We start from the raw sequence: 13,487 nt of genomic DNA on the forward strand, positions 1-13,487 counted from the left end.
CAAGGCCTGTTTTAGACTCCAGCAGAACACTCATCCCCAGATTCAGCACTGATGTTGTTAAAAGAAAGGAGATCTCAGTCATTTCCAGGAAAACATTCTTTACTTTTTAAGGGAAACATATTATTCAGCTGTTAAGCAAACGCACATGTCATATTTTTAATAAATATGGTACTTTATCTGAGCATGGAGAAAAGAGACATTTCATTAGGTTCTTAAATTATAAATATGAAAGAAATGGAAAAGACCAGAAGACTGTAAAAAACCTAACTCTAGAAAGAATTATGTTCTTGTGAGCCACAAGTAGTAAGAAAGAAGAGATTGCATTGAGTAATCTCTAATACATAATGTGACATAATTCAGTGTTTCACCAGAAATATTATTGTAAATGTACAAACTAAAAACAACCGATGAGAATGTTCGTAAGTATTGAAATAGTTACTTTGAATTTTGGGGGGTTTCATAAAAACCCAGTGTTTTGCTACATTATTTTGAAATAGCATTTTGATAAGATTCTTTTGTAATCTCTAACATCACAAATTTCTTTTAAAAGACCTGCAAAGACATCTCTTTTTCAGATGTGAAAAAGAACTTAACAGAAAAGACTAAAGTCATGAATGATTTGTAGATTAGTATTAAGAAGTAGTGAGCCAACAGAAAAATGCATATTACAGAGCCATTGGCTATTTAAATTTTTAATGACTCTTTTAAGCATGCAGTTAATTGATGCACTGTTATGAAGAAGTGTTTTTCAACTGAAAGTTAATTCTAGTATAGGGGTTTTGAAAAGCAAGATCTGAAAAGACTAAATGTATCTGGTATTAATGTTACTTAGTAGTGGGATCAAATCAATGTAGAAGTTTCAAACTTGAGAAACCTATGGTTCCAACACTTTCTGTGACTATATGTATCATGGAATGGAAACCGGAAGCACCCAGAGTTACTCAGCAACTTTAAAAATGTTGCCTTAATTGACGGACATCAGCTTGGTACCCTGTTTTACTCTGTAAACGGAAGATGGTTAATTGTAGCTAACTCACATAAAATGCTAGAGTCAATATAAATAGTGACTTTTGAAGACAAAACCAACTACATACCTATTGGATAGGAACATAAAATTAACACATTATTAAATATAAATGTAATTAGATACAAACTAACACTTCTTACATGTAAGAGAGAGATTTAAGTCTTCTGTTATCAAAAAGATGATCATAACTTCTATAACTTTCATAACTAAGGACATTATAATTTATAGCTGATCAGAAATGGAATCCTGTGAGCACTATCAAGGACTAAAAACCTAATAGAACAGTAGGAAAATTTATAATATCATACGGAGAAAAAGGGACAAGATAATGGATAATATTTATCCATGGCAATAAGGATCCCATTCTAATGGTTTCAACAGGAATTTTCTTGTTTTATTTGCTAGAAAAGATATTGCATTTATTCTCTAGCTCTTTGGTATGATTTCAGGTCATAAAGTAGGTATAAGTGTAGTACATACATACACAATATTTCTTAAGAGATTTAAAGTTTTCGTTTAAATGAAAATCAGGTGACAGTCATTAAGACGTGGCTATTTTTTAGTATTATACATTTAAAAAAGGAAACTAGGACAGACTCGTGACTGCAATTTTTAACAATCTCTAAGAAAAAGTCACATGCACATCAGCGAAGTCAGCCCTTTTGATAGCCATTAGTTGGGCACCAGTATCACAGTCACAAAGAATAATGAATGGCATTTGTCTATACACAACTGTTTATGCATGCTTATGCATGCTTCAGTAAGTCATAGTATACAGATTACTAATAACTTCTGATTTAATATGATGCAACAGAGCTATTGTTACATTTTTAGTTTAAAACTGAGTAATTCTTTCTTGCTACCATACCACATCTCAAGTTTGCTGTATGACTATCTCCACAGAAAATGGAGGTTTTTACTGTCCTTTAAAAAATAAACTTATTTTCCAAACTATTCCTTTACACTAAATCTGTTAATATAATTGTTTTTTTATCCCAGAGGCAGCATTTAAAATTTGTTTCTCCAAGACTTTATTTCTTTACCTCAATTCATATTTCTAATCTCTCTAAATTATTACGTATTATTTCTGTCTTAAGAAATTCTTGCTTTCAGTTGCCTTCTCTTGAATCCACATTGAAATTTACTGTTATACCAACACAATTGTATCGGAGACAGGCTTAAAAAGGATCACTGAAATGATTAAAAAAAAGGAGCCCTCTGGGGAAGATAAACAGAAGTCTATTGCAGAAGAAAACTCTGATCTATTTCTTAAATCATTAATGAAGACATTAAATAAAATAGAAACTAACACCACTCTGTGCTGTACCCACTGTGCCTAAGCATGATACATGGCCACTCCTCTTTGTATATAATCTTGCAAAAAGCTTTCATTCTGCATGGTAACACTTATGGGGGATTTACAAGTTTTCTTTAAGATGACAGTGTCCTCTCAACATCTTTTATCAAGAAGATATTAAACCTAGTTTAACAAAGAATGAAAGCAGAAAAAAACCCTCTATGTGTGAATATAAATCCGAAAGAAAAGTACTATTTTTCATAGGCAGCCTGTTCTCTTTGCTTTCAGATAACTGAGGCTGCAATTCCATGAGCAGCTAAACTAATCTAGCAGTTCATTGCTGTCAAAAGAAAAAAAGTTTTGAGATCCTTCAACTCTCTCCCGTTCTTCACTGTACTTCACTACTGTTTCTCTCTTCTTCACCAGCACACAGCTTTAGCACCCATGGACCCTTTTGTAATCAAAGTTCACAGGACTGTGAACATGTTGCTAATCAAGAAAAAACACATCCACCTTTTTTCCCAGAGTTAGTGAGATAAATTTACTCACAGAGGGCTCTGATAAGCATCAGTGCCAGTGCCAAGTATACCTTAGAAATAGCAGAAGAGGTGAAGGAAAGCTGGACCTTCCCATTCTGATGGCAATAAGCTATTAAAACCCCTCAACTTCTAGAAAGACATCTCACCTCTATAAATTGCAAGACATTAGTATAATAATGGGGTCATTCTGTGGGGTAAATGAGCTCTCTCCAACTATTTTTAATTTGTTTTGGCATTTGAGCTTTGGGAAGTGTTACCTATGTTTACTTAATACTACATAGGGAATAACATACAGTGTTTATTCTTGTGGTTTAATGGCAAGACAATGCCACAAAAATGAAAAATACTGAGAGACATTAATTGAGAGCTCTGCAACTAAAAACTTGTCTCTCTTCCAATCATATCAGTTGATAAAAAAAAATATTTTCTCTTGCTTTAAACTCATCCCTCTAACAAGCAAAAAGGTTGCACTTCCAGGAAAAGAAAACAAAATTTAAAACCCAGCCATTTTATTGAGAAAACCCCAAAACAAAGCCCAACACCAAAAATAAAAAAAAAAACAAACCAAAACAAAAAACAAAAAAGATTTTTCGTGGTGCTGGTTATAGGTACCTGCTTAATCATAGCAGCTCAGAATTTTATATAAACTAATATACAGCATGCTCATAAAACCAAATGAAGAATGAGAGATGCTAATAAAAATTGCAGTTCTGTGGCATGTTCAAATTATTTGTAGTCCCTATTACCAAAAGCAACCTTCAATACTCTGCACGAGGAAAAAGTGTATGTACAATTCAAATTCATGATGTTAAGGGCAGAACGCTTTCTTTTACCACTGCATCTAGTTTCTACCACCAAGAAGTGATTTCGCTACCATAGCTTATACTGGCCCCTGAAAAAAACAAGCTCAGTAGGAAGGAGAGGATGAAGAGAAATTGAAACGGTAAAAGTCACATCCTTAGTGAACATAGCTATTCTGGAAAAAAAACAAACCCCAAAAGAGGGAAGTCATGCTCATTTTGACATTTTGCTTGAGAAGTCTGAGTTTTTGAATGTGGTTTTAATTTCTTTGAAATTGCTAAAATTCTTTTGAAGGATAGAAGCTTTTTTTTCCCCTGCATAATGACTTTCATAATTAACCCCACTCCCTAAAAAAATATTTTTTCAAACGTTCTGATTATTTTCTGTACGATACAGAGAGACTGCATTTCAAACACATTCTTAATAATTCAGAAATACTTTCTCAGTTTTATCAACTTTCTTAGTCAAAGGTTTAATTGCATTCTGACCTTTTTTAATTCAGTAATGTATATTTAAAAATGGAAGTCCTTTTCAGACCTGGACTATGAGCTTTTATTATTCGTAGCTTGGTGTGAGATTGTGCAAAAGAATATATTACTACATTTTGAAATAAAATTGTGATATACATAGGCTAAAAGAGAACTGCAGGATCCCACATGAGTAGTCAAAGGGTTTATAGATATTTTAACACATTCTTTTTCTAAAAAGATCACTTTCTACTATTTTCTAACTCTAAATTAACAACAATTTACATTCCAAACTTTCATGTTTGATACACATCAGAAACACATTTTCAAACTATACCATTATTTTTCGTTCTCTGTTAGTGGACAAAACCAAATGCTTCAAATTTGGAAAGACCCTTGAACATTTGTTGAATAATTCAACCAAAGAAGTTGTTTATTTCTAGATCTCAAAAGCTATTGCTTTATCAAAAAGCGTGAGTATTATATATTAGCAGAAATTTTAAGGCACTAATATCTATACAGTTTTATTTAATGACCACTGAGGGAGCATGAAAACAATCAAAGGAATGAAATTAGATATTAAAATATTACATTGAGTGTATGCCATTTAGCAAGAATTCACTGACTGCTAGTAGATCTCCTGAATGGGGATGAAAAGTCTTGAATTCATTTTGTATGGATCTTTCACTTTAATTGTAATCAAAACCAGAAATTTGTGTAGTGAGTTACACAGATGGTGGGTTTCTTTTCACAGACATAATTAAAAAGTCATTCTCTATATTCACCTTTTGAAAATGACAAAAAGCCACCTTTTCTCCAGTTTTGAAAACAAAGATTAGGAACACCAAGACAGTCATGTCATCTTCTTTTAGAAATAAACATGATTACAGCCTCTAACACCAGATAATTTTAGTTTGGTATTATCAGAGTTTTTTAAATTCTTTTTTTTTTTTCCTCTGGATGGTATCCTTTAAAACCAGGTTCAATTTCCTGTTCTTGTATATAATGATTTATATGTTGTAAACATATTTCATCTGGTCATCTGTTTTCTTCCATTAGGTCGAAACAGGTTTATTTGAACTTGCAATAATAGTAAAATTTACCAACCAGAATGCCAATATTACAGGAGTATTCAAAGAGATGCCTTTCTAAACTTAAAGACTTAGTCTGAAAATTCACATAGAATTGTGAAAATTCACATTTTCACTTTGCTATAATCTAATTTGCTTTGGTTCCTTTTTTAAGAAAAGGCATCAAGGTAAACATCATGGTTTATCTGCACAGTTTAATGTTGTCTATGCTTGGGATTAATCTGGAGTAAGAATGCCTCTTTCTAAATTTAGTGCATTTTGGGAATAATTAAGCTAAACAACAACAACGATGAAGTACTATTATTTCAGAATTAAAGATTCAACACATGCAGTTATTCAGAAATAGTTCTGAATAGTTCCCGAACTTTAAATTTATATCTTATCTAGGTCTACGACCATAGTTATATGTAGCCAGCCCTTACAGGAAACTAATCATGGGCTTAAAATTAGGGATATGCAGAACTGTTCAAAAATCAAGGGTCATTTGTGCATATTTTTGGTACATATTAACACAATTCATGGATATTAAGACATTTTGTATTCTTCTGTTCTAGCCGAAAATGACTGTATTCAGTCCACAGAATTACAATACAGTGAACAAGAGTTCAAAGTGTTTTCAAAAAAATATTTAGTATCTGACAGTTACAATTATCTTGTTTTGTTTCAGTAATTATAAAAACCTAACAAAGAAAAAAATCAAAACCCAACTGTGTATTCTGCAGGAAAGAACAAAATCCTGTAGTATTTTCCTTTGTCAGAACAAATCATTATTTCTGAGACCCCCCCCCCATATTTTCTCTCATGCACCACTTGGTAGACAAACTAACAAGAGTGAAGTGAATCATGATATATATTACATCTAAACAGAGCAAAAAAACCCTTTCACAATAAAACATTGTTATTGTGCAATTATAGCAGGATTAAAATATCACTTTACCATTTATTTCTTCTTTTTATCCTTCCACTAGAATCATGATTCATGCAAATAAATATAGTTCAGCCAAGATTTTATAGAACATTTTGCCTAGAGGCATTTCATTATTACAGCATTTTTTTCATTTTCATGAATTTAAGCACAATTGACTAAAATATATTTCTAAGAAAATTACTTATTTAATCAGATTTACAAATAAATATGATGTACTGATGAAAATTAGGCATTAGATGTATGTTGGATATTTTGACTATTCGCAAGTCCTTAAACCAGTGAAAACTACAGACCTTACTTTTTCTGCACCTTTAAATATTAGCTAATGATGAACAACATTCTCACCCTTTTGCAGCAGTGGGCAGCCTCTAAGACTTTAGAAGCTCTCTAATGTAAAGTTTGAACTAGAAAACTCCTATTTGCCTGCTTCATCTCCTTAAACTGCACAATAATCAATGATGGTTGCATGCCAAATTAAACAACAGCCTCAAGTAATTCTACTACCTCAGTATTGTTTTCTTGAGTGCCTGCCACAGAACTCAACCTGGATTGATTTGTGACTAAACCAAGTAGCATGGAATAAGGGAACAAGGTTGGACCCTGCCATGCACTAATATAAGAATGGAATAGTCTGCTACGGTGCTGCTTTCTTGCATGCATGCTGAAGTAGTGATAATTTGTTTTAGAAGAAAAGATTAACTGCAAAAGCAGCTGTTGCATGACATCTCAGTCCGACATTGCCACAGCTATGTGCTGTTCTACTGCGGTAGGTGGACACTAGGGAGACATTAGGTCTATAAGATTGCAAATTGTGTTAAGAAAAAATACATGCTGTATCTTTGACTAGAGACCCTGCTATTGTGACTGTCTTAAGGTAGTATGTTTTCAACAATTCAAACTGTCAGATACAGGGAGCAAACACTTACTTACTCTAGACATTCAGCTGTGGTTGGAAGACTTGTAGGTAGCAAGTTAGCAAGATGTCATAGAATTATAGAATATCTCAAGTTGGAAGGGACCCATAAGGATCATCGAGTCCAAGTCCCTATATGCATAGAGGTATATGCATTAAAATGCAATTAAAATGAGGTAAATTATCTGTACCTCTCAGTCTGATTTTGAGAAATGAGAAGTTATAATGCCTCAGGATAAAAACTAAACTCTCCAGATTTTTGCAGTTGCTTGCAAACCACCTTTGGGTTTTACCTGGTGATGAAAGATTAGAGTGCAGACTTAGGTTGTAAGCCTGTGAGTTTTAGTCCAGAAAGGGCATTTCTAGGGTTGCCTAAAGACCAGTTGCACTGGAATATCATTCTGATCATGGGTAAAGTCTTGTTGGACAGAGATCTCCTTTGCTGCAAGAACTATTAATTGTTCCTTGTGCTGATTCAACACTGCTATGGGCAACAAAATAGTAGCACAAATCTCTCTTCTATACTTCAATAAGCAAAAAAGCTACCTTAAAATCTAGTTACTAGCAAATTATGTAGTACCACTTACCACAATATAGGTCTAATCCTATTGGCTTCATTAGGAGTAGAATCAGCTATAAGACTGCAAAATTCCTCCTTTTTGTGTTGAATTAACATAGTTATACATTCAAAATTCGTATCATGTTCTTGACGTGAACAATTTAAAACATTCTACAAGTCTGACATTTTGCTCATGCATATCATGTTCATTTTCTGTAACTATCACTGCTTCCAGCAAAATCTTATTCTAGTCCAATAAATAACACAAAACAATAAAGTAATTCATGATAACCAAAATAATTAAATAGTAGGAGCGGGTTAAAGATCAGCATTCATTTTTCAAATTAAATTTAAAAGTCTGCAGTAGTTACTTAGAAGATTGGCAAGTTTTACAAATAACATCACCAAGCCTTTTAGAGAGAAACACAGCCACATTAGAATGGAGTCATTAGGCAATACATTTATTTTGAAGCCAATTAACCTTTTGTCAGAGAAATGTCGGAGCTGTAATGGTTTCAGCAGTGGAGGTCAGCCTCTAACAGGGCCACGTATGACAGCGATTACGCTGTCTGACATATGCTGTAGACTGAGAGTACAGCTGTGGAATGAGAATCTGCCTTCGTTTGTATTCTGCTCTGCATTTTCAGGGAACAGGCAGTCTTGACCTATCCATTTAGGTAATTAAAGCTTTTATTTGGAAGTGTCCTGCAGGAAGGTGAAATCTGGGGGAGATAAATGGCTGCTGTTCACAGTATCCAGCCACTTCCATCATTTGATGGACTGCCTGAAACAGGCTGCATTGCCAGGTCCTCATAAAAATAGAGATGAATTGGGCAGGAGACAATTCTCTAAGGCAAAGCAACTCTGTCATCTTCCTTTTTGCAGCATATAATTTAATTGTTAGCCAAGGTAGACAGCTGACTCAGGGGGCCTTTCTCTAACAGCTTCCCCCCCACCTTGCATTTGCTAAGAAATTATTTCAGTTTATTTACTTATAAGACAACTTTGTTTGACAATGAGAGATGTCACTTCAATAAGCTCAGCTGGCTGTCACAGCTATGCCATGACTTACCTTCCAGGCGATTTTGTTTCCTTTAGTATCATGCTCAAGGGCAATTGGGAAGTCTCCTCGCTCATAAAACTTGCGAAATGCTGTGGGCTTTGTTGGTCTTTCTTTAAATGCTCCAGCAAGTGGGGGCCCTCTTACCTTAAAAAAACAAAACCAAACAAAAGCAAACAAGACGTAGTTCAGTGGTAATATATTTTTAGAAAAAGCCTAATTTATATGGCTCAAAATAGAAACAGATGAGAAAGAAGAATAACATTGAGCTCTCAAATTATAGTTTGCTTTCTTCTTTACATGCTATACTTCACTTCTTTGAAAGTACACTTTGGCAATGGTGTGCAGGTTTTGTCAGATTGTCCCATAAAACCCGCTTATATTTCGAAGTAGCTATCTCCACTACCGCAGCATTTTTAAGCAAGAGTAAAACATCAAGAACATATTCATGTTATGTAGTAGAAGTTCTTGGAGAACTTCTCCTTGAGAAATATTTTTCTATTTGTTTCTTTATAGAAGTCATTTGACATGGTTTCCATCTAATATAACTGTCCTCACTTTCCATTGTCTTTCTCTGGCCATTACCTAATCTCCTTCACCATATTCCTTCCTCAGATGCTACAGATCTGGCTTTCATATGACTTCCAGCCCTTCAGTACTGATGGCTGAAGCACTGGAAGAAATGAAGGAAAGTCTTCTCTCAGACCTCTCCTCTCTGCCTGTGTTGTCCTGGAGGAAGAAACTTGATTAAGCCCTGCTTAGTTCCTTATCTGAGTTATTGCTGGTCAGCATATTGCGTAGCCTGAGTGCCTGAATGAGAGTCCAATTCCAAAATGCTCATGCTGGAACTTTTTTCTAAGCCAAACATAGTAGTAATAGCAACTAACAATTGGCACTAAGATAATAGAATTTCAAGTACTTATAAGAAATCTATTGCTTAAGCTAATTAACAAAGCTAATCTGAAATACTAAAAGAGACTAAGAGAGCTAAACTAATCTCAAATGTCCTTGACAACTGATTCTTCCCTGAGAAACTCTTGCCTTTTTTTCAATTTTTACAGCCATGCATCTGGGATAAGAACTTCCTATAATTCTCTGCTTATCTCTTTTTTTGAAAATGCCTTTATGACTTGCTACCTTTTATAACATGGAAAGTGTCATTTTCAAAAAAAGGTGAGAGCTTCAAGGATCATAAATCGTACCCAGTATTTTGTATTGTTCCATTTGTCTCTATGTCTTCAGTGACCCTTACGCTAGTTTCCAGCAGTACAGACATGCAGCTTTCTGGTAAACAGAATGCAATCAATCATGTAACATCCTTTGCTTCATTTGTGCTATTCTGTAATTTAACTGTGCTACCTACAGATCTAAATCTGACTTGGTGTTTTTTTCCTCCGAACTATTTTCACATCATTTTCCACTAACTGAGGTACAAGGGTCCACTAGTGATATGCCTACACTGTACTTTACTACAAATTGCTTAAACTAGGGCTACTAAACTGTGACCTATTGTTGCACATTGCTGTCACAGATAGACCATGTCTAGTGAAAATAGATTCGATATGCATAGCTGTAACTTTGCTTAGTAAACACATCTGCAGCAGTTGAGAGTAATACTCCAAGAAAAGCATTTCTAACCAATGTAAATAAATCTACACTTATTGTTCTGCAGAGGAACAATTTGTTCTGTGCCACTAGTATAAGTACTTTCACTTGTCTTTAATTTTTTTTTGCATTTCAGGCAAGTCTATGAGTCACTGCTCATTTGAGGCCACTAGAAAAGCATCTATGTTCTTTTTGCATATTTTTCACACACAGGACCTTCACACGTCCTGTAAAACTTTATTTTCTGTAAAATATTAGGAGTCACTGTTCTATTAAATTTTAACTTAAATTATTGATAAAGAATATGTTGTCTTGATTACATGAGATACAATCTTCATTATTTCTTGCAGACTATCATCATGCAATCCCAAACTGCATCTTACTTGAAACTAAACATTTTCTTCTTCCCAACTCATGTTAGTAAATTTGCTATGAACCTTTTTCTACTGCACCTTTGCAAATTTTCTAGAAAATAAGTTTGTGTTAATTTGACTTCTTCCTATTCATGAATATTAATTTCTGTTCATGAATAAAGAAACTATAAGGACTAAAAGGCTCTTGATTATCAAATCTATTCGTCTATTATTGCTCTAATGTTCCTCTGTTATATATACAAAGTCTTTAAAAAACTGATTACAAATTTGTTTATTTCTCCCTTGCCTATTGAAAGGCTGTTGTGCATTGCATAATCCTTAATTCAGTGGTTAGAAACCACATCTTAAATAGTATGCCTACTCTGATCTGCCATCTCAAAAAAGATATGGTAGAATTAGAAAAGGTTCAGTGGAGGATAATGACTGAGGTTATGGAATGGCTTTCACAAGAAATGAATAAACGAGGAACATGATGACTTAGGAGGAATACAATAAAGATCTATAAAATCATGACTTCATGGAGAGCATGAATGACAGATTTTCCACTGTCTCCTTCAGTAAAAGTACAGGGCATCAAAAAAATCTAGGAAGTGAGAAGTTTGGAACAAACGAAAGTAGTTATGTATTCGTGCAGCAAGTAGTGGATTTATAGAACTCCTTGACAAAAGTTGGTGTTGGGAGTCCTAAAAGTTTCTGTACATTCAAGCTGTGACCGGAAAAGCTGCTGAAAGAGAAATCTATTCAGGTTTACTAAATCCACATTATTAGTGATGAGAAATACAATGAGTATTATCCTTTTTCACATGATACAGTCTGTCTGGTAGATCTAGCATTACATTTAGTCTCCCATGGCCACATCACACTGGCATCTCATAGTTATCCTTTGATTAACTGCCACAGCAACTACCTTTTCCAGTCGATGAGCTCTATGTTAATAACAGAATTTCTTGTCATTAGTTTTAAGTGCATTATCTTGCACTTTGTACTATTATATTTAATTCCATTTCTATTACACCAGTTCTCAAGGGCTTCCACTTCCATCTGTGTGACACTGTGATCGTCATCTGTTTTAATAACAACTCCAAACATTATGTCAACTAGAAATTTCATTATACAATCCTAATTTTTTTTTTGTCAAGGTCACTAATGAAAATATTAATTAAGGTTAGCCCTAAAACCACTTCTTAAGAAGTTCCATTTATAACTTTCATCTATTGTCATATCTCTCGTGTCAACATTACATGTCATTATTGTCTCCATTTCAATATGGAGTTTCTTACCCATCTTATGCATCTCATAATTCTTGTACTGTATAACTAGCAAAGTAGCGTGAATAGCTAGAGAAGTTGCTTGAAAATAGTCTAGAGAAAGAGCTGTTGTTTTTCCCTTTGTCTTAAAGATGGTTTTCTTGTCAGTTTGGTCTGTAATAGGCATAGAGACCTTTTAAATACCAGAAAGAGCAACTGACTCCAAAGCAGTGGAAAGATCTAGAGAGGAATGAGCCTAAGATCTGACTAGAACAAAGAAATATCACCAATCAGGAAGAGAGTGGAACTGTCCCTGCATTGAAGAAATGATACTTTGCATGACTGAAGAGTACTGTTGCTCTGCTTTAAGTTTATTACATGGAGGCAACTTGTTCCTTTTGTTTGCATCTGATAAAAGTAGATTATGAGACATTCGCTAGAGTTGCTGCATTGAGCTAATACTGTTTACCTTTTGCAAATCGTTTAATTTCCTTCCTGTCTTTATTACTAGGCAGACCATCGTTATCACTTTTGGTATTCTGAACACTGTTCTTTTATGCAGACCTCTCTTTGGGTCACTCTAGTCATGCGTCTTCAACAGTCTGCCTGAGGAAAAGTATGTGTGTATAATTTACTTTTTCACTTTTTGTAATTCCTGACCTATTTTGTTTTATGTATTTATTTTCCTATACTTAGATTTTAAGTAGCGCTTTTTGAGACCAGACTTCTTTTTGTTTTCTATTTGCAGACTATCACAATGCAGGAATGCCAGTCACAGATTCACATTCATTGCTATAAAAAAGTAATAAAAGAGCAACAATTAAATTCTGGAACAGAGTATCCACAGAGAGAAGCTGTCTCAAAATCTTTAGGCCAGTCATGTTCTCCAGGAAACAGGCAACTTTACCTCTTTTTTGCTTTTCACACAGAAGATATGTTTCTCACAATAGAAAACTGTTGAACAGTCTTTCCTAACAGCTGAATGACCATTCTTAATAGCTTTTTTCCTCATGCAGATTCAGCATTTCTCCATGTACAACTCATTAGGACCTTCCTAGCTGCAATGTGACAGTTTCTGAAGACACATCTGGTCCATAATTGCAGGGAAAAAATGTAGAAATCAGAGGGATAATACCTACTGATCCTGGCGACAGTTGAAATAATCTGATTTACCAAGCTACTTACATAAACTATGCTTTTAAAAATCTTACGGAAACGTTATGGCTTGAACTTTTAGGGTAAGACTGATATGCTTTTACTGGCTCAGGGGCAGCTGGTCACAAAGGGCGTTCCTAGAGGTTGGTATTGGGTTTGATACTGTTCAACATCTTTATAAAGGATGTGGATGAAGAACTGAATGCTTGATTACCAAGTTTGTGGATCATACCAAACTGGGAGGAGAGGTACTACACACCAGAAGGAATAGCCACCATGCAGAGACGCCTTCACAAACTAGAAGACAGGGCCAACAAGGATTGCATAAACATAATGTCTTGCACATGAGATGATAGAATAATCCCAAGCAGCAGTACAAGCCGGGTGGGATCTGACTAGTTGGGGTGTAGCTTTGCTGAAAAGG

General features: G+C 34.5%; 1 protein-coding gene across 1 annotated transcript in view; it reads right to left on the reverse strand.

Annotated features, from left to right (window-relative positions):
* Positions 1–13,487, reverse strand: part of PACRG (parkin coregulated) — a gene marked incomplete at both ends in the record, with an annotated part of 256,332 nt that overhangs the window by 183,075 nt on the left and 59,770 nt on the right. Inside the window, one exon of the mRNA XM_082305452.1 lies at positions 8,695–8,829. Within this exon, the coding sequence (XP_082161578.1) occupies positions 8,695–8,829 (135 nt within the window). The remainder of the gene's footprint in view (positions 1–8,694; positions 8,830–13,487) is intronic.

This window comes from Platalea leucorodia (genome assembly GCF_965183815.1).
Source record: "Platalea leucorodia genome assembly, chromosome: 3".
Classification (NCBI taxonomy): Eukaryota; Metazoa; Chordata; class Aves; order Pelecaniformes; family Threskiornithidae; genus Platalea; species Platalea leucorodia.